The following is a 23,065-nucleotide window of genomic DNA, read 5'->3' as shown; positions in this document are numbered from 1 at the left end:
TCCACCCTGCTATAAAACTCAGATGGCATAGTTTAGAATCAGACACAAATATTCTCTTTTTACCCCTGAACATGCAATTCTTGAAATTACAGATGCTACAAATAAATAAAGGAGTGCTATAATCTCCAAATGCCTTTTAATCATTACTTTCAAATAATACTTCAGTTGTGAACACCCAGGTAGAAGCCAATTCTTAAGAACTTTTCAAATCAATAGAAAAAAGCTTCTCTCTGATAACTACATTGCAGCTACCAAATTCACTTCCAAGTTTTCAGTTCATTTAAAGGTTCAAGAAGTCTTCAGTCTTAATTTTTATGCCCCTCCATGATGAAGCAATGAAGTGGTAAACTTTTGCTTTTAGAATATAAAACATGGATCAACTGGACACTGTCAAATTCTAATCTTAGCTTAGAGGAGTTTCTCTACTTCCTCAGCCAGACTATCAAACTCAATTGCTGTAGTTTCATTATTCTGAAATCTTGTCTGCTAATTGTGAAACTGAAAAATAGTAGGCATCTCTGTATATTCAGACCTTGGAAGGATAGGAAAACCTGCATGAGGCAATCAGATAGCTAGGGAATGACAAAGCTTCCATCTCCTTTGGGCAAAGGGAACCAAAAGCAGCTGTTAAGTCTGTCAAATTCTTAAACGCTTTTCTTTTTTTCTTCAAGCTTACAGAAGTAAAACAGCTTAGTGCTTAGCCAGATTAGTGCTTCAATGCTTGCTTAATCATTTACTGCGCGTAACATTTGTGACTAAGCTCTAAAGACTGTTTACATAATCACACATTAAACTTCAAATAGATAAGCAAGGTCATTTCTGTCCCTCGTGCCAAGATGAGCTCCCAAGTAGTGTAAGATTTCTGGCCTAGTTAGCATGTTTTCCAAGTTCTTACTAGGACTCTCTTGACAATTATAAAAGCTCAGTTCTCTATTGAAATTCTGAGGAATTTTACAAAAGAATAGCAGCAAATATTCCCTTTTCCTGAAAAAAAATTAAAAAAAAAAAATGTTACAAGTAAGAACCTAAATTTCCAACATACAAGGAAATAGCAGCTGCATGCAAAAACAGTGTTTAGTTTAACACACATTGTTTCAAAAGCCTAATATTGTCCTGTTCATCCTTAAGAAGTTTCTAGCACAAAGCACTTAAAACTGCAAACATCTCTTCACAATGTGTTAAGATTCACCCATTCCACCAAGAGATTTATCTTGCGGAGTCACCGTGACTTTTTCCTCACACATTCTGTAACGAGCAATTTCAGATCAACACAACGTATTCTCAGAACAACAACAAAACAAACAAAAAACCTCACACTAAGATAGCTGTATCCTCAAAAGGCATATAAAATGGTAGGAAAACAAACCCCAACAACTTAGCTTACAATAACTGGCACTTCAGACTGCATTGCTCACACTACCCGTTTAGACATTTGTCAGCTCTGTGAGCATGTATTTGTACCCATCTACTTGTGCTGTTACCCTTTTTCTGCATTTGAAAGTATGGATCATAGAAAAAGCTCAAGCACCCATTAGTTCACCTTCACAATAAAAAGTGCTTTAGAGTGACAGAAGAAAAACAGACCATGAAATCCATGTGAACAATATGTCTTCAAGGGACACAGTCATTGCAAGCCATGAAACCCAGTTTTCTTATTTTAAGTGCTTATTGACAGCAACTACAGTTTATTGTATTAAAAAGCTAGAAGGGATCACTATGTTTTACTTCCTTTAAAAGTCAGTCTCTGAACTTTGTCGAGTTTCCCTTATTCAGACAATTAATTTGTGATGGTTAAATTTTATCTTCCAGAATTGTTCCTATTTCTGTTTAGAAGCACAAAGACATGAAACATTTATGTGGAAAAGGGAGGAAAAGATTCTGATTAAACATAAATTGATCATTATATGGTGTAGATCTACAGAACTCTCAAAGCACCCTTTGGAGTGCCTACAGATATTGTTGATCCATTTCAGGTGCCAAGAATCCCACCCTATGTTAAATCCACAATAAAAGTTTCTACAACTTGATTTTGATTTGATAGTTGTATTTTTAGAGAAGCATCTGATAACAGAAAGTGACAAACATTTTTACTGAAGGAGAAAATTTCCCCCCCACATCATATAAATACTACAGGATCTCTCCTACAAAGAAAGTTTATTCTTTCTTGACTCTTTCATATACCATCTATAACAACCATATACTTACAAGTTTGACACAAAGTCACAGTCACTCACGGAGTGTGCCTCAGTAATCTAGGACAAAATTTTTCATCAATTTTCATTCCTAAGTGGACATGATAAAACTACCGGGCTTAACATCCTATGGACAGTCTAGAAAGACTTGACTTCTACCACTTTCACTGTAATACTCAGGGAGTCAGACACTCTCCCCCTTAAGAATGCATAAATGCATTCAGCTGTTTAAAACTGGTGATGGTGTTGCTAGAAGTGAAGCTGATCTATGCTGTCACCAGCTGTATTTGTCACAAATTTGGGTTCATGTACCTTCTGGGGAAGAGGTTAACTCTGTGAATATAAAAGCAAGTGATGTTGATTGCATCCATTTGGGCAAGGGAAAATCACAGGGACACCAAAAGACAGCATAGCTGGAATTTTGTTGGTATCTCCTGAAATCAACTGGATATTTACTGAGAAAGAAAAGTTCTGAAACACAGGCTGAAAGAGAAAACTGAGAAAGATGTGATACCTGCCTGTTAGGTGTGGCCATTACTTATTTCTTTCCCTTGAAAGATACATGAAGTATAAGAGGATAATTGTACAACAATTACATAGCAGGATAGCAGCACATGGAATAACTTCAAGAGTATGGAGCCTTGTTTACTCTGTCAGAAAAATAGACTGTTAGCCTGAAGACAGAGGATGTTTGGACAAGTATTGCTTAGCTAATCAGGTTAGCACCATCAAACCATCCTTGATTGCTATCAAGACCATCAGGAATGTTTACAGCTCTCATAGTTATTTCTGTACTCTCTGCAATCCAGCATTTCAAAAAGCTGTCAAAATTTTTCTTTCCCTATTTGTAACTTGCTCTTCTTGAGCACAAGGACTAGACAATCTTTCTCCTATTTTTCATCTCAGAGTAAATTTCCAGTTTGGAAATAAAGTAGCCATCTCATGAAGTCTGGCTCAGAGAAAACCTGGAAGCACTGACTAAAAGATAAAAGCCCCCAAATAGATGAGTTTTACCAGGATAACAGCAGTTCCAAAGTTTGGGTAATGCTTGTGGAAGGGAGCTCAAGTAATAGTTTCATCTGAGCAGAAAAAACCCTCAAAAATAATACTAAGTATTCCATACATTTGAATTAATGTGTAAGATTATACCATAATTATAGCACGTTGAATACGAGAAGAACTCATCACAGTATGAAACATCTTTTAAAAAACTTTACAGGTAAAAGATACTAGCTTTTTAATTACCTGTTAGGTAAGAAGGTGAACACAGGAATAAAAATTAGCTCATTATACAAGTATTTCAGAAGTTATTATTCTATCTATCTACCAAGAAAGGCCCAAATTACACTTCTAATACTAGTCTGCTCAATGACTTGTGCTGAGCAAACTTTCCAGGCTTTCCCAGGCTGGAAAAAAGGCTGCTTTTAGCCACACTGTAATACATGGAAATCAGGAAACCTCCCTTCCACTTTCAACACTCAAATTTATAACTTGGTCAAAAACACATGTAACAAGTATACTCTTGATACAGAATCAGTAGAGCAGTCAATTCTGATGAGTCTATTCCTAAAGTTTTTGATTCATTTGACTTTTCTTCTTTGAACATATTTAAAAGGTGTTTAAAAATTATTTCTATTCACAATAGGAAATGAATATGAAAAGCAGCTCTTAACATGCTGGTAAAAAAGGAAAATATATAAAAAAGATTGCAACAAACATTTCACAATCCAGTCTTTCTAAGTAACAAAGCAGCAATTTGAAAATAACCAAACTATCAAGAAAATGTCGTAGTTTGACCAACCTTTATGTCTATGAGATCCGTCCATATCTGAAAATTCAATGTGATTTTCATCAGCCCAATACAGTCTGTGGTTGACATAATCTATTGTAAGTGCCATAGGTCTAGATATTTGTGTTTCTATGACAACACTTTGACTGGAGCCATCCATACCGATACGACCAATGTGAGGATACTCACAGCAATCAATCCAGTACAAGTATCTAAAAAAAAAAAAACAACAACCAACAACATTTGCTTGCTTCAGAGAAGCAAAAGTAATGGTTCATAATTTAGTTGACTTCAAGAATATGCTGGTAATTATTCTATGATCTTTCCATTTTCTAGATAGCTTTGGAGATTTTCTACAACTACCTGTAACAAATGTGCAGGGTTTGCACAACAGTCCTCATGTTAGATGAGCTTGTAAGCAACTCACTATGAACTAATAAAAAATGCATTTAAATTGCTTAGGCTTGATGACTTGGAATTTGATGTACTGCCCCAGACTGTGAATTTTATATCCTACACAGATGTTGACACAATCAAACTTACCACAAATATTGTAATTTTTTTTTTTTTTAATAATAAAAAAATAAAAAGGCAAAAAAAAAAACCAAAAACACCCAACCTAAACAACTACACATGACAAAACCTTGAATCACCACTTCATACCCAGCTTGTGGATCTAAGGAGAGATCTCTAGGAAACTTCACACTTTTGCTCACAAGGACAGTTGGGTATAAGCCATTCACTTTAGATACTTCAATAATTCTCTTTTCAGTATCAGACCAATATAGATTCTTTCCAATCCAATCGACAGCCAATGCATTGGGAACAGCTGTATTGTGGACTACCTAGAAAAGCAAAAATTACAATAATCTATTGAGGCTAAATCCGGGTCAAATTACTCAAATAGAAAAAACAAACTTTCTCATGAAAATTAAGTGCACTGATTATCAATATTTTCTCTGAATACTGTACCAGTGTGAACAAAAATCACAGGGTATGTTACCACTCATTTGTTCCTTGTTTAAGAAAAAGGTCAGATATATGAGAGGAAGTGAAGAATTCCCGAGTGTATAATACAACTTCAAGAAAAATGTAAACATATATGCTTAATAGTGGATTTGTGAACTTATTCCAATATAGAAGCAAAATAGAGAGGCACAGGTTTTTTTTGGTTTTTTTTTCAGGCTCATTCATAAAGACATTCAGTTATTTTCACTGTCTCACTCCCTCTTCAGTGAGAAACATACACTGAAAATCAAGGAAAACTGTATATAAAGAAATAATAGATCAATACATTTACCAATCTTAGTTATTTACACATCTTTATTTCTTTGCCTTGCTGTAAGCCCCACTGAAGTAAAAATTGAGTCAACTGTCAAGCCAAGTTACACAGAACTTAGCTGATAAATGCAGTCCTCGTAGTCCCTACCTCTTCGTCAGACAAGTTCCAAGTGCATTTCAATTTTACTATAACTTGCTAGATTGTAGGTATACTCGTACCTTATTTCACAATTTAGGTCACCACCATGAATTTCCCAACATACTGAAAAAAGTAATTCTAATATTGACATTATAAATCAGCAGTTACCTTGATGTCACTTCCATTCAAACACATTCTGTTTATCCTACTTCCATTGGGTCTGCTGGAATCAATCCAGTAGATGAACTCTTCTCTATAGTCAAAGTCTATTGCAATCACGTTGTTTAGTCCCTAAAAACAGGGAAAAATAAAATAAAATCAAGTCCACTTATTCAAGTAAGTTTGAATATAGAATATTTGATAACATGCAGAATGCAAATTATGCTGCATATAATAGTCATCAAAATGCTGCATTTTACTGCTATTTCTGAGTACCTCTCCTTAATGTACATTACTTCTAAACAATCAGAATAAGATAAAACTTGTAACAGAAAGCAACGTGGTGACAAATAACTATTGCATCTCGAAAAAATCAGGTGCCTTGAAACTAAATGAAGCTATGACATTTTCAGTTCCTAACATTAAAAAGAATTTTTAAGTAAATACTTATATTTTGCTAAATCTTTTTGTTAATTACTACCTTTAGCATTATTTGGCAAACTAGGGGGAAAAAAAAAACACCTCACAACCATTTCCATCTAATCTAAGCACTAGAATACTATTTCACTAAGGAATGGATGTAAAATATTCTTCTATACGGAAATGTCAGCTCTTTGGAAAATGAGGGGATATTCATTTTATGACACTAACATCAGAAATAGCATAACATTTACCATCTTTAGTAGTTACTTTTTATTATTGATAAAAATGAATTGGGAATTAGAAACTGTAATGTCAAAAAGCGTGAATTTTAATTCCAGAATAAGAAAGTTTTAAGTTCTCAGATGTCAGACTATAAAACACACATGCATACGTATATTTGTAGTTTGTGCAAAAACTATAAAAGTTAGAGATTTGGCAGGCATTTGGATGTCTCTTGTGACTCCAGTTACCAAGCCAATACATCAAAGAGTGGTGATCATAGCTGAGGTAATCCTATAGGCTGGAAAGAGTAGTAATTGTGTAATGGTGGCTTTTCATCCCAAATAACAGATAAGAAACAGAGGTATTATTTTCAAATGATGACCCTCATTTCCTTATCTGAAAATAAAAAAGCCTTGCCTTATAATCTGCTTAACATACTGACTTGTAGTGAAATCACAGTTAATATTATACAAAGATGTTGTTATCAATCAATGATGAAACAGCAACAGTAAAAAGAAGAGATGCAGCTTGCACTTTTAAAACCAGAAAATCAGTTCATCAGTTCTGTTATCACCCCAATGACCTTCTATTCTCAGGTATATAGCAACCTCCCTCGTTAATGAAATTCATAGCTGCAGAGGGAATGCTGCAGACTAGCTAACAACAAAGAACAATATTTAATTGCCTAGAAAGTGATATGTAGCTTATCTGCAAAACACAGTGTAATAAGTTAAATCTACCTTTTGAGTAAAACACAGAGGAAAAAAGTGATCAGGCAGCATAAAAGATCAGTAAAGAAAGCCAGAAACAAAGCAGTGTTGAAGGACCGCTCATTTTCAAATAATCACACGTCCATGCATGCAGAGTTTTAGTACATAAAACTGGCTGCACTTCTGTCAGTTGTAATCATGCTGCAAAACAAAGGATCTCTCTTTTCCTACTACTGGAGCACGTGCACCTATAGATAAAGCCCCACTCCGAGTTCTTAACAAAGGAGACCACAAATGAATGAATACAAAAGTCTATCAAAAATCTATAACATTCTAGAAATCAAAGTCAGTAGCTTCTGAAAAATAAGCTTTACACCTTTTAAAATACTGTGTGCATTTCTGAAGTAACAAGGCTAATAGTTGAATTTGTCTGCCTTCAAGTCTATGGCTGCAAATATTTTCTTTTGGATCAGCTTAGTTCCAAAACTTTTCATAAAACCAACTGCAAGTAGAATTGTTTCCATCTATTTGCAACAGAGTTCCCTGTCCTGACCACATCTCGTCTTCCTGCTCTGGATAGCTCTTTAAAGTCCTCCTTTCAGTATTTTTTTTTTTTTTTTTGTCTAGACTGATTTTAGAAGAAATGGTGAAACTTTTAGATGACATCAGCTGTCATCTGCTACATGTAACACACCATATTCTAGTCCAAAATTTGTAGTCACCTTGGTGCCCCAATTGCAAAAATAAAGGAGGTAAATAGTAAGTAAATTACTAATAATGAGGAGTATCTACTTTGCCTATGGATTTTGATGACTACAAGTGAAGGAAATGGAAGGCAAAGAATATATGTGAAATATAATCCAAACAGTTGACCTGTTCACGTATATTTGGATGAAAAAAATGAGAGTAAGAGGCTGATGCATAACAACTCAGAGAAGACTGAACAAACTCCTCCTTTCAGCTCCTCCACTCTGAGTTTATATGAGCAACTGTTAGAATGACAAAGCACAGATCAAATGCACAGAGATGGTGGGTTTTGCTCCTTTGCCAGAGGAGCTCTGGTATTTGCCTTCATCTGGCAGATACCTAAGAAAGGGTTAGAGCTGATTCATCATACCAATACAGGGACAAAAAGATGTCCTTGTGAGGAGGACAGCTCACCTGTTATGCTGGTATAGCTCCCACTTCAGCTTTCAAATCTGTATATTTTCAAAAATGGCTTACATTTGAGATCAAAGGCTTCAAAAATTGAAGTATATATTAGACTAGTAAATTGATATGATACGGAAATCACAGATTCTCTTCAATGGCTGGAGCTATGTTGCTCCTAATGCAGTTAAAAAGGAGTTCATTAAATTCAAGACTGATAAAGCGCTGAGCCAATCTGTCAGCACCAACCATAAAGAAAATTGACTGTTGCTCCCCTCTTTTCACAGGCTGCTAGCAATAGATATACCAGCAAAAGAGGAGAGTCAGTGAGATGCAAATGAGAAGCCAGAAGGATTTCAGAAGAACAAACAGACAAAATGCTTGCTATGCTTAAATAAATTCAAATGATTTATGCAAGGTGATTAATTGTGCAATTACTGTTCTGAAAACCTCAACACCTCTCTTGTGACATTAAGATGCACAGCTTACTGACACAAGAAGTCATAAAGAGCCTAATGCTATTGACTGGCACAACTGATTTTCTAGTCTGTTTCAATTATTATATTAATACTCAAGAAAATAGATGCTTTCCTTAAAACATATTTTGGGACTCCAATCTGTGGTAAGTAACTACACTTAGGTGAAGCATAGAAGCAGAGCAGAAACTGCTAAATTGATAGCTCTGTACTTACTAGGCAACTGGGTAACTATTTTGGTAGATATTTTCAAATAGTTTTTTTTTTTTTTTTTTTTTCATAATAATTTAAAACAATTACACAAAAAAAATCAGGTTTAGCCAAGGATACATGTTCATGCATTGTAATACTGCAAATATTGGAATTGTGTTTATCTAAATAAAAAAAAACAGATTTGGATTCTGACAGTAATCAGCCTAAACAATACATGGCCATATATGCGTGAACATACTTGGAAAAGAAAATATAAAAATTGTTCAAAACACATTGCAGTGGAAGAGGACCACAAATAACAATTTTTGATACAATCAGAATGACTGACAAAACAACTGCCTGAGCCTTATTCATTACAAACTCAAATAAGATAGTCAATTTAAATTTTTTTTTCCAAACTGTAAAGGCATTGCAGTTGTTCTGTGTTGCATACAGTGCCAATTGGAGGATGATATCCCTGTCAGTTGCATACATTAAATAAGAATAAAAGTACGGAGTTAAACTTAGAGCATGGACTATGATTATACCTGTTTCAACAAAGTGTAGTTGGATCCATCAGTGCTAATTTTTCTTATTTCATGATGATCAGCCAGAATTAAGAAAGGCTCCTCATCTAAACCCCGGGAGAAAGAATATATTAGACTAGCTTTTACGTTAATTTATGGAAAAATCAGGAATACAATGCTGAAATACAGATGGTTTGAAAAATAAATGTTACATGCTCTGATCAATGTTATGGATGAAAGAAATATTTAAAACATTCAAATGTTCCAAGAAAGATCAATGATGCAGTATAAAAATGAACCAGGCAATCAATTAGTACATCTCTGAACGTAATTTAATTTTTTTGCATTTGTAATATGGGAACCATACTGTATTTTATGCTAATTTAATGCCAGAGATTAAATTTGAAATGAATTTCATGCCACTTGTCTTAATTTGAACACTTTCAAATGATCACTAAGATACTATGGTATTTTTCTGTTGCAAAGCAAACACATTTTGAACATAGTTGTTTGAGACCTCAATACCCTAAACATTCTACACATAACTAAACAGAGCTATATGGACATAATGTGGTTTTCCAATTCTGAACTCAAGCCAGATTTGGCATTTTTTTTAACCCAGATTTCTAGTTTATTAAACAATATTCCTTCAGATACTCAATTATGCTATCACTTTGAAACATCCCTGAAACTGGCATATGTAGTAATAAAAATTAAGGAAAAAAGAGTGTTTTATTTTTGCTCTATTAACAGACAGATGTACCAATAAATACTAATAGGAAGCATATTTAAGACTTGCATCTACAACTTAGATATTATGATTGAGATGTTACGTGCTGTCCATCCTGCTCTGCTCTTGCTCGAAATACCTTGTCTCACCTTACCCACCATGCTTAACTCCTAAGACATTCTTCATTTCATAACAGAACTGTGGTATCACCCTCAGCACAGACTGTTGGTGGGTTGTGGAGAAAGCCTGCCAAGGCTCTGCTCTGTTGTGAAGTCCTCAAGGCAACTTATGCAAGAAATTACACATTCACATGTCGGCAGCTCCTCTCTACACAACCATCGTTGCTACAGCATAAACAGCTTTTTCATTATTACTTTTCAAGTCCACCATGTTACAACTCCGGTACACAACTATCCCATTCTGTGTTCTATATCCCCCTCTCGTTTGAGCAATCTATATCTTCTCACTGTATGAGTGGCTTGAGGTAGGAGTAAAGTAAAAATTTCATCCTCCATCTCCATCTCATCCTGTGCTCTCTCTGATTACTCAGGGAAGCACTTGGACATTAACTAGAACTACATGACCTTTGAAGTTCCCTTACAACCCTACCCTAAGGATTCAATAATTCTATGTTCCTATGAACACAAGGGAAACAGATAACCCTGTTTCACAGCATTTAGAAAGAAACTAGATGGTTTTGATAAAAAGTAAAGCAAAAATAAGAACCAACTAACAAAATGACTACTTTTTTTTGCAAAGCTGGAAGAAGTAGGAATCTGCTAGAGTTGGAAATGGTCTATACTATGAACAAAACCCAGCAGAAAACACGAATGGATTTCTGTTTCTTTTCTGTTAACATTTTGCTCTTCCTTTCACTGATCTAATGAATCCCACTGACTGAAGTATACAAAAATATCAGGGGCATGGAGAGAGGTGTGAAGAAATAAACACCATTATAAATATAATTTGAATTTTACTGTTTATTGCATATTCAAGTGGAGAATTCTATATGCTCCAGGAATAATAGATTTTGCAATTTCTGTTATACTTTCTTGTTTTTGTTTTTTTGCCATGTACTCATTAAATAAACTGGGAGCTTTCAAGTGCAGTTTAGTAATTTAAAGTAGATGAAATAAAACATCAGAAGTCTTTTACATAAACATAATGCTATAAGTTATTAAGAAGTGAAATTTAGTGATTTTTTTGAAACTGATAATTTTTCTAGTAAAAATAATAATTCAAACTATCATAATCCATTGTAACAATTCACCAAAAATGCTTTGAGTACAATACACACTCAAAATAAAACTTATTACTTTCCTACTATTTGTTGAAGTGATGTACTTTGAAGTAACTGCTTATCTTGCACAAAAGACAAGCAGAACACACCTGGGAGATAAGGAATATCACAAATTACAACCACAGGTTAAAAAAAAGCAATACCTGAAAGGGATTTGCAGCCATTTAGGTTATCAGGCTGTATTTCATACCCATCAGCACACAAGCACTTGTACGTTCCATATGTATTGATGCATTGCTGGCTACAGGGAAATCCAGATGAACATTCATCAATATCTGTACATGTTTTGCCATCATCCTTCAGCTGAAATCCAGGCCAGCATTTGCACTGGAAAAAACACCCAAACAAATGCATTCATTTTGAATTACTTGCTGACTCTTTTTATTATCTCCTGAACATGTTAGCATCATAAAGTTCAAGTATCCTCAGTTTTGTGGTAATATTCTAATTGCATTGCTATTCATACTGTTAGCAGACAGATAAAAGTACATTTCCTCTCTACTGGTGGTGTGATCATAAATGTAATTCCCTCTCAAATAACCCTTCCATAAGAATGATGAATGATTCTTCTTTCTTTAAGTGAAGAAAAGGATATCTTCTCAAGAATATGAAAAGGATTTGTTCACAAACAATGAACCCTATTTGGCATTCCCTATTTTCAATTGCACATGTGTTTATTTGGTGAGGTCTACATATAAATTTTTATTATTTTTGCCCAGCAAGGTTGTGAATACCCCCTCCCTGGAAGGACTCAAGGCCAGGCTGGATGGGGCTGTGAGCAACTTAGAGGGCTAGAGGGAGGTGTCCCTGCCTATGCAGGGGGTTGGAACTAGATGGTCTGAAAGGTCCCTTCCAACCCAAACCATTCTATGATTCTATGAATATTTTGAAGTGCCGATAACCTCTAAAAATCTGTTTAACAGATACAGTAATATGAACAAGAACTCTGAAGGTAAGACACTTCATCACAACGAGGTAACACAGTAGAGTTTTATTACAACCATGGAATAGTTAACAGTTAAGAGTTGACATTATATTACACCATATTTTATAGATACACACCTTGTATCCAACAGGAAGATCCTGACAATCCTGCGAGCAGCCACTAACTTTCTTACTGAGGCACTCATTAATGTGGCAGCTTTTCTCATCAGAGCCATCGCTACAATCTTCTTTGTTATTACAAACATTAGTCTGAGGAATACACTTGCCATTTTTGCACATGAAGGAAGAGCTGTTACATGACTGCTCTGGAAAATAAAAAGGGGACACAGCTTTGTGTAGTTTACTAGTATTTGGAATTAATTTTCTCACAGACCAACTCTAATGTGAGCATGAAAGAGCAAAGAATTATGTAAGAATTGAATATTAGCTCCTTACCGGTGGTGATATGAACTCTTTTTATTTTTTAAAGGTTTATTCCTCTGCTGGAAAATGTGTGAGATCTCCTATACACTTGTTTTCTTTTAATTGAGAAAACTCCTACTTGTCTCTGCACAAAATGTATTTGTTGTAAGATTTAGAAAGCAAGGCTTCTTTCCCCCATGAGTGCTGCAGTGTTTAGTAACAGGACTGAACATTCTAAAACATCTCCTTTGCTGATGACATTACTATCTGTTTTTCCCTTTTGTTTGGAAAACAAAAAGCAACCCATCTTTAACAAACTTGGTCAAAATTGGTCAGCGTATTTATGAAGCTGACCATTTCTCTTAGATTACAAAGAACAAGTTAAAGTGAGGTACTGAAAACTAGAATTCTAATAAACATGTTACATATCATTTATCCCATGTAATACAAATCAGCAGTACAAAAAGTTACACTAATAACACCGAACTTTTACTATCACATAGAACTAGATTTAATTAAAGTTGTCTGTACTTCTTCCAGAGAACTTTTATAATTAGATTTTAAAGTTAGATTTGGAAAAATTAAAGGGAGAACTAAAGCTGAAATACAAGATAACTTGAGGGAATTTCCCTCCCGTAACGAATGACTTAGGTTAGAAAAATATCAGATCGCTGAACAGGGAGCAGTGTTAGACACAGCTACAAATTCATGTATCACTGGCTTTCTCGTACAAATCCCAAGGCTTTCACAGTTTGTAAAATTCATTTGCAGTTTTTGAGATCATTTGAAAGCTCTTCTGTATGTTCATAACATTAAGATCTTCAGTAGAACTGTCGGGAGACTGGTAACAGAAACTCCTAATGTACTCCCTAAAGTTTGAAGTTTCAGCAATTATATATGGTTTATCAAAGGTAAGGCATATTACACCAGCAAACCACTGTGTATTTAAGATATGAAGTTTCACATTTGCCTAACTACAATCCCAAACTACTGTTTCCCAAGAAGAATGGTTAGACAGGTTCTAAAACAATTAAATACGGACCTGAACTTCTGCATTTTTTGTTTATTGGTGCTTCATCAGAATGGTCTGGGCAGTCAAAATCCCCATCACATTGCCACTGGGAGTTTAACAGACATCTTCCATCAGCACAAGTGAACTCTCCAGGATGACAGCGACGATATCCTAGAAGTACAGTAATCAGCGATTTCATCCTTTGCTCAACACTTTTGACATAGAATGTTGTATATACAAAATAAATTAAGATTGTCTTTCGTTCCATTAATAGATACTAAGCAATATATGCTTAAACACGAGTATCTTCCAAGAAAGAAAAAAAAAATCAAATGTGTGTTATGCAGCACAGTATAGTCCTGTAACAATTACCACCAATGCAAAGTGTAGTCATGCAGCTCTCACATAAACCTAAATACATTTTCCTAAGTTATTTCCATAATTAATGTAACTTTATCCTAATTATTAGGAAATAGTTTTCCAACAGCTATTTTAAAAATTACTGTACCCACCAAGTAGTTTTACAGAACTCTCACAACACACAAGCTTTCTCTTTGAAATGTGTATAATCATTTTAACCATTTTAAGCATGTATTTTCTAGGACTTCCACAAAAAAGAAGAGAAATAGGTATAAAAATTAAGAAATTTGAAGTTAAAATTGTAACATCAAGTTGAATTTATCAGTGCATGAAAGCACTTTCTTTCACAATAGTGACTTTAAAGTAACACACCTTGCAGAAGGCCCTATATTTAACAGTTCAGAACTTTTCTTTTTTCTCTACTTTTATTATACTTGCCACATTCCAGTGATTCATCTGATCCATCTCCACAGTCATCATCATGGTCACATACAAACTGTTTTGGAATGCAGATGTTGTTATGGCACGTGAAAGCATTCTCATCACAAGTATTATTAGGAGCTAAAGAGAATAAAGTACATAAAACAGATGAAATTGGAAAGAATAAGACAGACAAATTTTCTTACAGAAGAATGACAAGCAGTTAGCTGCAGTGTATTCAGTGTAAATAACTTGCTTCTTATGCAAATCATTACAGAAATAAATGGCAGAAGAATGTATGCATCTTAATAGTGATGAATGAAAAAGTAAAGGTAGCTGGCCTCTCATATAATCCAACACAAAAAAATTTCAGAAGTTGATGCTGTCTACAACTTAAGGTAGGCTTCTGAGAAGCCAAGTTTGGAATGTACAGATTTTCTTCCCACTCCTGAACAGAAGCTCTCTAAAAACCACAAACACACAAAATACATCTCAACCAAAAAACAATTTATCACAATATGGATTCAGTGAAGAGACATTATTTCAGTAATTTTAATCTATACGTTTTTTTGTATACAGTTATAAAACAAAACTCCTAATTAAACTATTACTGAGCATTTGACACAACAAGTCTGAGAAGACTGAAAGCAATAGTTTGCAGAGTGGGAGATGTTGGCATCTGAACCATTAGGGAGAAGAAACTGGGGGAGATACTGTCTCTCTGTTTATGATGTACAACTTCTCTCACATGCAGCAGCATTTTCTTCAGGAAGTGTACTGTAGTCAACAATCTGCTAATTTTCATTAGTAAACATGCTGTGCAATATGTGTGACGTGACACACTTTTCAGCTGGTGTGCATCAGCATATATTAACAAAATCTGAAGACGTCAGGCTGATTAAAACATTTAAGGATCCTGCTATGTGTGCTCCATGTGGTTGTACTAACAATTGACAATATAGAAGTATGACTCTATAGAAATAAACAACGTCTGGATATTTTAAAGGCGAAAGTGCCAAGCAAAGAAATACCACATGCAAACATACCACAGCCTGCTGTAGAGAGTTCATCACTTCCATTTGGACAGTCTCTTTCACCATCACAAAGCCAGTGCTGAGGAACACAGGCATGGGAGCCTAGGCAACTGAATGTCCCCACAGCACACGTCACTGAACCTGAAAAAATAATGAGTGGTTGCAAAGAAAATTGTTCTTGGTGCAGCATGGCAAATATACAGGCTAGCTTATGTTTTACAATAAAATGTTGGCAATCTATTACATCTCACACTTACTCATTCTCTGAATTTAGTGTAAGGAAATTTAATTTAACACCATTTATGAAAACTCTCCAACAGAATAACTTTACATACCAATTCTGGGCTTTACGTTGGGACTGTGTGAATAAAGGAACTACACTCATAAGTCACACAATCCTAACTACACTGTATAGCAAGAGGTTAAAGATATTCAGAACTTGCACACATCAGCCCCATATACCTAGAAGAGAACCTATAAGAATACGTACCACATGTTATAGTAGTGGGAGAAAGAAAATCTCCAACAATTCCAAATCAAGTAACTCAACATACTGCTTGACTAGATATTTGTTTTTTTTTTTTTTTAACAGGATTTTGCCTTAACAAAATATTATACCCTAGCATTCATTTGTACTCTGTTTTGAATTGCTCAATCCATCACTTAATCTTCTTAGTGAAATATACTTGCTATACTTGCTCCCTTCCTGCTACCTTTGTGGATCCCCTTGGACTCTTTTTGTACAGACGGTCTCACACGACACAGAGCTAAAATTATTTTACTTACCACAAATAGCATCACTCTCATCTAAGCCATTTCCACAGTCATCCTCACCATCACAAGTCCATTGCTTAGAGATGCACTTGTCTGCAGAACAAGCAAACTGATTCCACGAGCAGGATGAATCTAGGAATGACACCAGCCACTTTGTTTTTTAGGTTCAAAACAGCACTGTGCTCCCTGCAGTTTATCCAAATAAACTCTCAGCATAGAAATTTCCACATTAGTTCTTTCTGTCTGCCCAGTTGTAGCATATTAGTATGAGTTGAAAATAATGGCAAATTTCAGTGCTTCCAAATCAAATGATGGAAATACTTTAAATAAATACTATTATGGTGATATTTTCAGAAATGGCTATAAAATGCAATTTAGGCAGACTTCCCTCTTTAAGGACAAAATTTATATTGTTGTAATTAGTGACAACAGATTTAAGTATTAGCAATAAAAAGAATTTCCACTAATTTATTCTGATTCAAAAATAGAATATTTTAACAACTACCTCAACAAAATGGGTAAGAGTTGTCAGTAGGGGGAAAAAGATTGACTAAAATCCCATCTTTATCTCTGAAAAAAATTCATTTTTCTGTTCAACTATAACTGAACTATGGAAATCGTATGTTCGATTAACCCATACAAATATAAAGGCCAGCTCTCACTGTGAGCAAAATCAACCTGTATTGCTCCTCAGTTATGCAGAATTTAGGAAACGTAAGAGATCTGAGATGGAATGAACCCTTAAAGTTTTCAACAATTTATGCTATATTTTATTCCCAACAACTTTGATCTTACTCCAAATAGCTATACCTATATGGTCTCTGATGCAAGAAATGTCTACTTTTATGCTATAAAGGTCTATTTTGTTTACTTTTTGCTACGGATAGAAAATATTAATAGAACTGATTGTATCTATAAAAATGTTCTAGTGAGGAATCATAAAGAATTGGTGCAACTGTTAGATGTTAAAGAAACAGAAAAGCCTGTGTGAAAATGTCTCTTTAGGAGAAAAAAAGAAAATATCAATGGTGCTTTCATTCTAGTGTAAGATAGGATATAAAATACTGAAAGTAAAGATTTCTGTCTGAAAATTTTGCATGAGAGACCTTTTTCGTGTAGCTTTACATTCAGTCTTTAAGATATATTCATACATTTTATTTTGAAAATGTGTTGGTGATAATAGAACTAAAATCAGATTAAATGCTCACCACAGTGCAATTCATCCACTCCATCCTCGCAGTCTTTCTGCCCATCACAAAGCCAGGTGTTCAGAATACATCTTCCACTAGGACAACCAAAATAATTTTCTTCACATGTGGGTTTGTTTTGAACTGTGACAAAATAAAGAATGTAATGTAAAATGGTCTCTACTAATATGATTAGGAACCTAATACATTTCTGCTAAATTTCTGAATACTGATGGACAACAAAGTGATAAGGTTTAAAAACATTAAAAAATATATATTGCTTATATTATTTAACTGTGTCCATACAAATTAGAAAATAGTGATAACTAAGTGTAGGAAGCTGAAACACTTCATTTATTTACACAGGAACAACATCGATTAAAAAGACCTACAGTGGAAAGGGAGTTCAGTTTACAATATTTTATGTATGGTAAATCAAAACTGCTTGTCATTTTACACCAGCTGAAGAAACTGCCCTTTTGATCTATCCTCCAGTATCAACAAGATAACCTAATTAGGGCAGTATTTTTGTCACATTCATTGAGATAAGCAATAAATCTGCTGCATGTAGTGACTGTTGCCACCAAATTTTATCACCAACATTGGAGCCACGGATTTAGATTGTCATGAATGAAAAAGTCATTCTTCCATGCTTTATTTGTATAGTGTCAAAGTTTTTTAAGATCTACTTTACAGACATGAGGAAAGAGAATATAATATTCACAGTTTCAAGACATAAGAAGAAATATTAGTCTAATGAGTGGCAAAGATCATTTTCAAAATTTCAAGCAACTTTTGGCCTGTGAAAACCCAAGCAGTATCTCCTCATTTTGAGCACTGAAGATCACTACAACTCTCTGCTTAAGTTTCTATTACTTCTTTAATGTAACAGGGCTATTTATATCGTTCTTTGGTTAGTGTTTTTCCCCTCTATTTTCTCTTAATAATAATAATAAAGTTATGATATTTATGTGTTATTCAACTACATGAGTATTAAAAAAGCACAAAAGAAGAAATAAGGATGTCTATAATTGCTCGGTAGAGATTGAAGATTGCCTAAGTACAACCACCCCTACATGGATATTTTTCCTTATTTTTCTCTAAGAACAATGGCACTGAACAAAGTTAAGACTGTCAATGGGAATTATCATATTCATAACAGAAACAACACTCAGAAACTTAATGTGCCAGAGGCAGGCAGTTTTGAATGAGATAGCAAAGGAAATCACAAGCGGGTTGAACTGGAATGGTATTGCTTTCAAATAAAGGGATGATCCAGGCAATTAGTCACACATTAACATGATGGAACGTTTTGGTACACATTTGGAAAGATAGAATAAAGTAACACAAATAAATGGACAATGGAATAAAATGCAACATTAGTTTACTTATGCAACATTAGTTTACTGAAGCTATATCATAGTAGCCTGAAAATCTTCTTTGGGATGGCAAAAGCCCTACAAACAAAGGAAATAAAGCAATTCTAAGCTATTTTGAGCTCAAACATAGCTAATTCTAAAGAATAATTAGATAATCTGGAAAATATGGAGTTTGGAAAGGAAACTATAATTTAACACGCATCTGCCTACAGCAAGGACAAAAGTTCTTAATAACTGGTTTAATTGATGTTTGTGCTAAAGTTCCAAGTTATCTTCTGGATCTTTGTAATTTTTTCATCAATAAATTTGGCACAAAGTAAATTAGAATTCTAATAGGAGGTCTTGATGACACAATGGATAATTACACAGACAAACAGAATACTAAACAGGAATAATCAGAAGACGTTAATTACTAGGCTAGCAACAATTAGGTAGTACTCAATAATGTAAAATTCAAAGTTTTATTTTTACGAACAGTAATCCTCAGAAAAAAAAGATACTGGCCACATAAGATAGTTACAGTCACATGGGAGTCAATTATTAGAACAAATGAAAATGCAATTTTCAAGTGCATAAAAAGAATAGTTTTCATCTACTGCACTGGATACTGGCTTGGTATATTCTAGGGAAATGCAAAACCAGAAGACTAAGACAGCATGAGCAGATACACTGTAGTCAAAGGAAGATTTCTAAAATGCCTTAGCTCACTTGCTCCCATTGCATGCAAAGATTTAGGATACAATTACTCAAAGATTACACGATCCTTATCAGCATAGGAAGAAAAACTGGAACACATGTAAAGTTGAAATTAAAAGATTAATGAATTTCTGGAAGATTAGAAGAATACAATGGGCAAAAAAAAATTACGACTAATTTTTAGTTCTACAAATTTTCGTTTAAAATTCATGGCACAGGACAGTTGTCATAAGCTTGATATCTACTGAGTTTCTTTACTAGTACAATATCTCCAATTTGACCAGAAATTGATAGTATTAGCCTAATTCTACAAATCACATCACTGTGATTTTGTTTTTCTGTAATACTTCAGAATTCAGGGTAAGCCATACAACTTATGAAACAAAATAAAAATGATGCTGAAACTGTGTTTAAGAGATACTGAGTATTTCTCAAGTCTCCAGAAACAACTTTCAGAAAAGCACTATATTCCTGCATGTGGTGTCTTTCTCTTCAACATTAGTACATAGGCACATCAATTTCAACACTGAATAGTTTGTTATCTTCTGAGGTTCACTAACACTACAGTCATTCTGTTAAAAACAGCTTAACAAAATGTCATTGAAGAGCTGTCCTTCAAATTTTTATTACACATACATATTAGAAACATACTTTTTCATGGAATATGTGAGCTTTCTGACTTATCATGAAAAATTCAGATGAAAATTTGGAATAATAAAACTCTTTAAACTGTAAAATATATTTGCTTCTTCCTTCTTACAAGCTGTAGATTTCTACAGAAAAAACAACCCAAGTTCTAGCAGTAAATACATCTCCATTTTCTAGAAGCCTAGCACCTCAGGAACTAGGACGTAAGTGTACCATAATCTTTTTCTACTGACTCACAAGTAGAACAAATGCAAAAGCAACAGTGCTGGATTCTACCCTGGCAGTCTACACTAAGTACCTCAACAAAACAAATGACAAAGTTTTAAAATAATAATAATAAATATAATATATATAGAGAGAGATAGATAGATAGATAGATAGATAGATATATCAGAGAGGAAAGAAATGCCATCCACCGAAACAGCTCCTTGATTTGATGTTGGAGCTTGATATTTTGTGACTAATGTTCTAATCAAATGCAAATGAATAATGACAGACCTAACTTGGATGAAACACGAAGCTAGGCATTACACTTGTCTTTAGAGAAATGCATTAATTAGTAAAAATTTGCATCACCTAATGAAACACAAAGACTAGTAAAAAAAGCTTCACTAACATTATACTTATATCTATGTTAAATATTATGAATTGACCAAAGAAATATTTTCTACCTTAAAAAAAAAAAAAAAAGAACCAAGAAACAGGAAAATATTTTTCCAGAAATGTAATTTAAAACCTTCAGTTTTCTTTTTGACAGTTACCTGGGCATTTTAGTTCATCTGTATAATCTCCACAGTCATTAGATCCATCACATATCCATTCTGGCAGTATACAAAGTGAAGTGGAATTACAGCTAATAAATCCAGTAGATTTAATTCCAAGTTTATAGAAGTAAGCACAGTTTGTATTATCTGAAAGGAGACAATAAATCACACCCAATACAGATTCAAAGTTTTACTGCTTGGTTTTCACATTTATCTTGAATTTGCACAGACAATGCAACTGTTGTTACCCAATGACTATGAATGATCTGCTATAGAACAAGGAATAATCATGAAACAGATGCTAAGATGAAGCACAGACAAATACAAACTTACTACAATTCTTTTCATCCAAAGCATCTGCACAATCAATGATCTGGTTGCACTGTGCTGATTTTCCAATGCAAGTCCCATCTGCACAACGGAATTCTGTTGAAGCACATGCTGAATCTATAGCATATGGGTAAAAAAAAAGATACAAATTAATGTAATAAACATTTCAGATGCATATTATAATTATTATGTTTATAGTTTCTACCTTTTAGAATGGTGCATTCAGAACCTGCTGTTCCTTCAAAAGACTTAATATGGTTGAAAGAATACATTTCTGATTTCTTTATTGAGCTTCGATATCTCTCTTTAGACAATTCAACTCAATTTGAGATAATCATTATGTGAGGAGGAAACAAGCCCTTGCAGGACAATCTATGAATCTCCAAAATTTTTCATTTAACACCACATGGGGATTCTTCCTGGCATACTTTTCTCTCTACCCACAATCAGATGTTTTCAGATGTTTTAAATGCCATATAGTACTTGCAGAAAAGTAGCTGCTGGAGCTGTATATGGTTTATCTCTGTATGGTGGCATAATTGCTCCTCCAATCTTTCTGGATTGTAACTAAGGATTTGCATTGTCTGCTAGCTACTTTTCAATCAATGACAGAAGCACAATATAAATATTCATGTTTTAAAATGAAAAAACAATATCAATATAAAAGAGAAAACAATGCTGATACATTTTATAAAGGACATACACATTGCAATGCATCTGAGAAGCAAAGAAAGAAAACATTATCTACTTCAAAGAAGAAACAGAGCAGCAGATGCAGAGAAGAAATAGTGTAACTTCCATCCTTTCCATTGATGGCAAAGATACTGCCTCATGTATCACTTCATGGAAGAAGCAGTAATACTATATTTGAAATTTTCCACAGAAAGAAAATCTCTTTCTAGAGCACTGTAGATGTAAACCAAACTCAGTGTTGATATCAGCCCCAACACGTGATCTCAAAGATAGCAGAATGCAGCTGCTCTCGTTTTCAAATTATGAAAAAAATTCTCAACTCTTGTAATGCCAATAAAAATACCTGCATTTTCTAACTACTTCTCTTCACAAAGTATATATTCACAGAGCAACAGTCTGAAATCACCTTAGTAACCAGTATTGGTAGTAACCACCATTTACCTTTACAATCAAATTCATCAGAGTTGTCACCACAGTCGTTCATACCATCGCATACTTTGCTACGCGAAATACAGCGCCGATTAGAACACGGTTTGAAACCCTTTCGACAGCCTCTATTTTCTGGAAAACAAGAACATAATTTAATTTAGACATCTCATATACCAATATCCTTACACTAAAATCAGACACGCATCAGAAAAGCATTTTAAACACGTTTTCTATGTGATGCTTTCGTCATGCTGGTGACACACAGCATTAGCAACTTAGATAAAACAGAATGAAATATGCCACGTTTACCCTAAACCGAATTCAGCAATAAGATGGAGTGCAAAATAACCTAAATCTATAAAAATACAAACTGATTGATAGTACTTTTTTTTTCCCCCAGTATTGAAAAATAAGGCATCTTAGTAAACCTAAAACTGACTCTATGCCGGAATGATAAAAAACAGTGTTTTCAGATTCTACATCAGATACAACTTCCTAATTTGCTTCCATTTGAATTTCTATCTGTTCGTTCAACCTACTCTCCTCTCCAAAGTACTCTATTAAACTATAATAATATAGGAAATGTTTCCTTTATCTGGTATCAACTTCAGCTATTAAAATAACGCAGGTGAACTCCAGGAGTTAAAGGAGACATTTCATAAGATTCTGGAAAAGGCATACATAACATTATATCAAAACTACT

At 34.2% G+C, this 23,065-nt stretch overlaps 1 protein-coding gene across 3 annotated transcripts in view; it reads right to left on the bottom strand.

Moving 5' to 3' along the window:
* Positions 1-23,065, bottom strand: part of LRP1B (LDL receptor related protein 1B) — a 591,311-nt gene that overhangs the window by 81,674 nt on the left and 486,572 nt on the right. For all 3 annotated transcript variants that reach the window (XM_090143529.1, XM_090143530.1, XM_090143531.1), the window contains exons 47-60: positions 22,375-22,494; positions 21,244-21,357; positions 20,908-21,057; positions 17,445-17,567; positions 16,249-16,368; positions 15,475-15,603; positions 14,447-14,569; positions 13,679-13,819; positions 12,352-12,539; positions 11,433-11,616; positions 9,281-9,366; positions 5,570-5,692; positions 4,645-4,826; positions 3,994-4,193 (exon numbers count right to left, since the gene is read on the bottom strand). In XM_090143529.1, the coding sequence (XP_089999655.1) occupies positions 3,994-4,193; positions 4,645-4,826; positions 5,570-5,692; positions 9,281-9,366; positions 11,433-11,616; positions 12,352-12,539; positions 13,679-13,819; positions 14,447-14,569; positions 15,475-15,603; positions 16,249-16,368; positions 17,445-17,567; positions 20,908-21,057; positions 21,244-21,357; positions 22,375-22,494 (1,983 nt within the window). The remainder of the gene's footprint in view (positions 1-3,993; positions 4,194-4,644; positions 4,827-5,569; positions 5,693-9,280; positions 9,367-11,432; positions 11,617-12,351; positions 12,540-13,678; positions 13,820-14,446; positions 14,570-15,474; positions 15,604-16,248; positions 16,369-17,444; positions 17,568-20,907; positions 21,058-21,243; positions 21,358-22,374; positions 22,495-23,065) is intronic.

The sequence above is a fragment of the Phasianus colchicus genome, chromosome 7 (genome assembly GCF_987193195.1).
Source record: "Phasianus colchicus chromosome 7, bPhaCol1.hap1.1, whole genome shotgun sequence".
Classification (NCBI taxonomy): Eukaryota; Metazoa; Chordata; class Aves; order Galliformes; family Phasianidae; genus Phasianus; species Phasianus colchicus.
The sequence above is the reverse complement of the archived record's forward strand: the minus strand, read 5'-3'. Positions and strand labels throughout refer to the sequence as shown.